A 2,717-nucleotide genomic window follows, 5' to 3' on the forward strand; every position below is an offset into this window, starting at 1 on the left:
ATATTTCTTTGGCAACAACCGCGTTTTTGCAATTGAATACAGTAACATTTAATAAACAAATTTATTATCTCAAAAAATATTTTTTCAACCAATTTTTTTTTGCTTAATACTGGTAACATAGCGCAACTTAGTCTGTAAAATAAGACATTTTATTGTGCTTATTTAAAACGCTAAAAATAATTTTTTTCAAGTTTGTTTTTAAAGTTTTATATGCAATTATTTAATTAAATAGGGGGTCAAAGTTAATTTAGTAAGTCTTATGTGAAAGATTTACTTTTCAACTTTACAGAAAAATATCCCATAGACCTTCATTAATAAGTGGATTACCTCAGCAGTTAAAAAGTGTTTTTTTGCAAAAATGACCCCTTTTTAATTATTTAAACAATGAGCCCCTTGGATGATTTAGATACTTTCTTGAAAATATCTTTTATACCCACCTAAACTTTAATATAAAATTTGTTTTAACCTGTACGAATTTATATTTTAACTTTTTTTTATTTTATTAGGCTATAAACAGATTTTTGTTTTCTGTATTTTACTAGATACACAGTCATCTTTCAAGCATACATACCTATAGTTTTTAAACTATGTCAATGTGACAAAAATGTCACCAGAATTTACAAAAAATCCATTGAAAATCGAAAATTTGCAAGTAGAAAATAATCCGACAGTACATAACGAAACCCAGTTAATAGAAAATGTTATCAATCAAAAATCGACGAATAACGCAGCGTCATCCCTGTGTAGAATATGCCATACAAATACAGCAAATGAATGCCTTATATCACCATGTAATTGTAAAGGAACACAAGCACACATCCATTTATCCTGTTTGGAACGCTGGCTAAATCAATCTAGCAGAAACTATTGCGAGCTGTGTATGTTTAGATATAGCGCTATCGAAACCAAAAGATATAAACTTTGGCAGAGCTTCAAAATGTGGATCCGACATCCGTTGAATAGGGCGCACGTATGCTCGGATTTACTTATAGGTGTTTTATTGACGATGGCTACATCGGGATTGATTATGTGTATTGTAAAAGGGTACGAATATTTTGTAATGGAGGGTACGAGACTGGGAGTGCAAAAGAAGTGGATTATATCAGCTATAGTCGTGTTTTTAATTACTGTAATTACTGTATTTGTTATCACGATGTTTGTGTTACTTAGAGACATTATTCTTACTTGGTATAAGTGGTGGACGAGCACAGTAAATATCCAGCTAATATTGCCTCCTTCTTTAGATCGTACACTCACTGGAAAAACTGATATATTAAACATTTAAAATATTTAATATCTAATGTATTTTATTTTTATAAAATCAAAAATTTACAAAGGAACTAAATCTAGTATATTATACAGGGTGTAACAAAAATACAGGTCATAAATTAAATCACCTATCTGGTACCAAAAATAGTTCGAATGAACCTAACTTACCTTAGTACAAATATGCATATAAAAAAAGTTACAGCCCTTTGAATTTGCAAAATGAAAATCGATTTTTTCGAATATATCGAAAACTATTAGAGATTTTTTCTTAAAAATGGACATGTGGAATTTTTATGGCAGGAATATCTTAAAGAAAAATTATAGTGAAATTTGTGCACCCCATAAAAATTTTATGGAGGTTTTGTTCCCTTAAACCCCCCCAAACTTTTGTGTAAGTTCCAATTTAATTATTATTGTGATACCATTAGTTAAACTGAATATTTTTAAAACTTTTTTGGCTCTTAGTATTTTTTCGACAATGCAGTTTTTATCGAGTTGCGGCTTCTTTTCTAATATGTTTACATAAAGATATTATGGGGGTTTTGTTCCTTTAAACCCCTCAAATGGTTGTGTACGTTCCAATTAAACTGTTACTGCGATACCATTAGTTAAACACAGTATTTTTAAAACTTCTTTGATTCTTTGTATTTTTTCGATAAGGCACCTTTTATCGAGATGTGGCTTCTTTTTTAATATGGTTCAAAATATACCTAAAAATGTAAATCAGAGATAAATTTTCCTATTATTATCAAGTCGCCATAAGCGTATTTAGCCATATACAAATATGTGGTGGATTTGACAGATATGCAAAATATCTCGATAAAAACTGACTTTTCGAAAAAGTACTAAGAGGCAAAAAAGTTTTTAAAATATTGTGTTAAACTAACGGTACTACAATAATAATTAAATTGGAACGTACACAAAAATTTGAGGGGGTTTAAAAGAACAAAACCCCCATAAAATTTTTATGGGGTATCTAAATTTCATTATAATTTTTTTCTAAGATACTAGTGCCGTAAGAATGCCACACGTCCATTTTCAATAAAAAATCTCCAATAGTTTTCGATATATTGGAAAAAATCGATTTTCATTTTGTAACTTCAAAGGGCTGTAACTTTTTTTATGTACACATTTGTAGTAAGGTAAATTAGGTTCAATCGAACTATTTTTGGTCCGAAAATATGTGATTAAATTTATGACCTGTATTTTTGTTGCACCCTGTATAATTTAGTCTAAATTCGTTGTGACTAGAGAAGCTTGGAGATTTATCAAGAAAGTAGGCACCAACAAAATAGAAGAAACTGTGATAAACCCTATAACAACAACGAAATGGGAAGAGCATTACAAATCACTATTGGTAGAAAACACACCAGACTACAGGACCACATCGCCCAATATAATCGAGGTCACAGGACAACCAATTAATACAAATGAAGAACAGACCAAAA

At 30.0% G+C, this 2,717-nt stretch overlaps 1 protein-coding gene across 1 annotated transcript; it reads left to right on the top strand.

Moving 5' to 3' along the window:
• Window positions 1–592: 592 nt before the first annotated feature.
• LOC114338196 (E3 ubiquitin-protein ligase MARCHF3-like) lies at window positions 593–1,296 on the top strand. The gene has a single exon (XM_028288783.2). The coding sequence runs from the start codon at window positions 605–607 to the stop codon at window positions 1,283–1,285; it is 681 nt and encodes a 226-aa protein (XP_028144584.2). The 5' UTR covers window positions 593–604; the 3' UTR covers window positions 1,286–1,296.
• The last annotated feature ends 1,421 nt before the right edge of the window (window positions 1,297–2,717 follow it).

This window comes from Diabrotica virgifera, chromosome 4 (assembly GCF_917563875.1).
Source record: "Diabrotica virgifera virgifera chromosome 4, PGI_DIABVI_V3a".
In the NCBI taxonomy this organism is placed as follows: domain Eukaryota; kingdom Metazoa; phylum Arthropoda; class Insecta; order Coleoptera; family Chrysomelidae; genus Diabrotica; species Diabrotica virgifera.

Coding starts and splice junctions, on each gene's coding strand:
- LOC114338196 (XM_028288783.2), top strand. CDS start 605: ATGTCACCAGAATTTACAAAAAATCCATTGAAAATCGAAAATTTGCAA.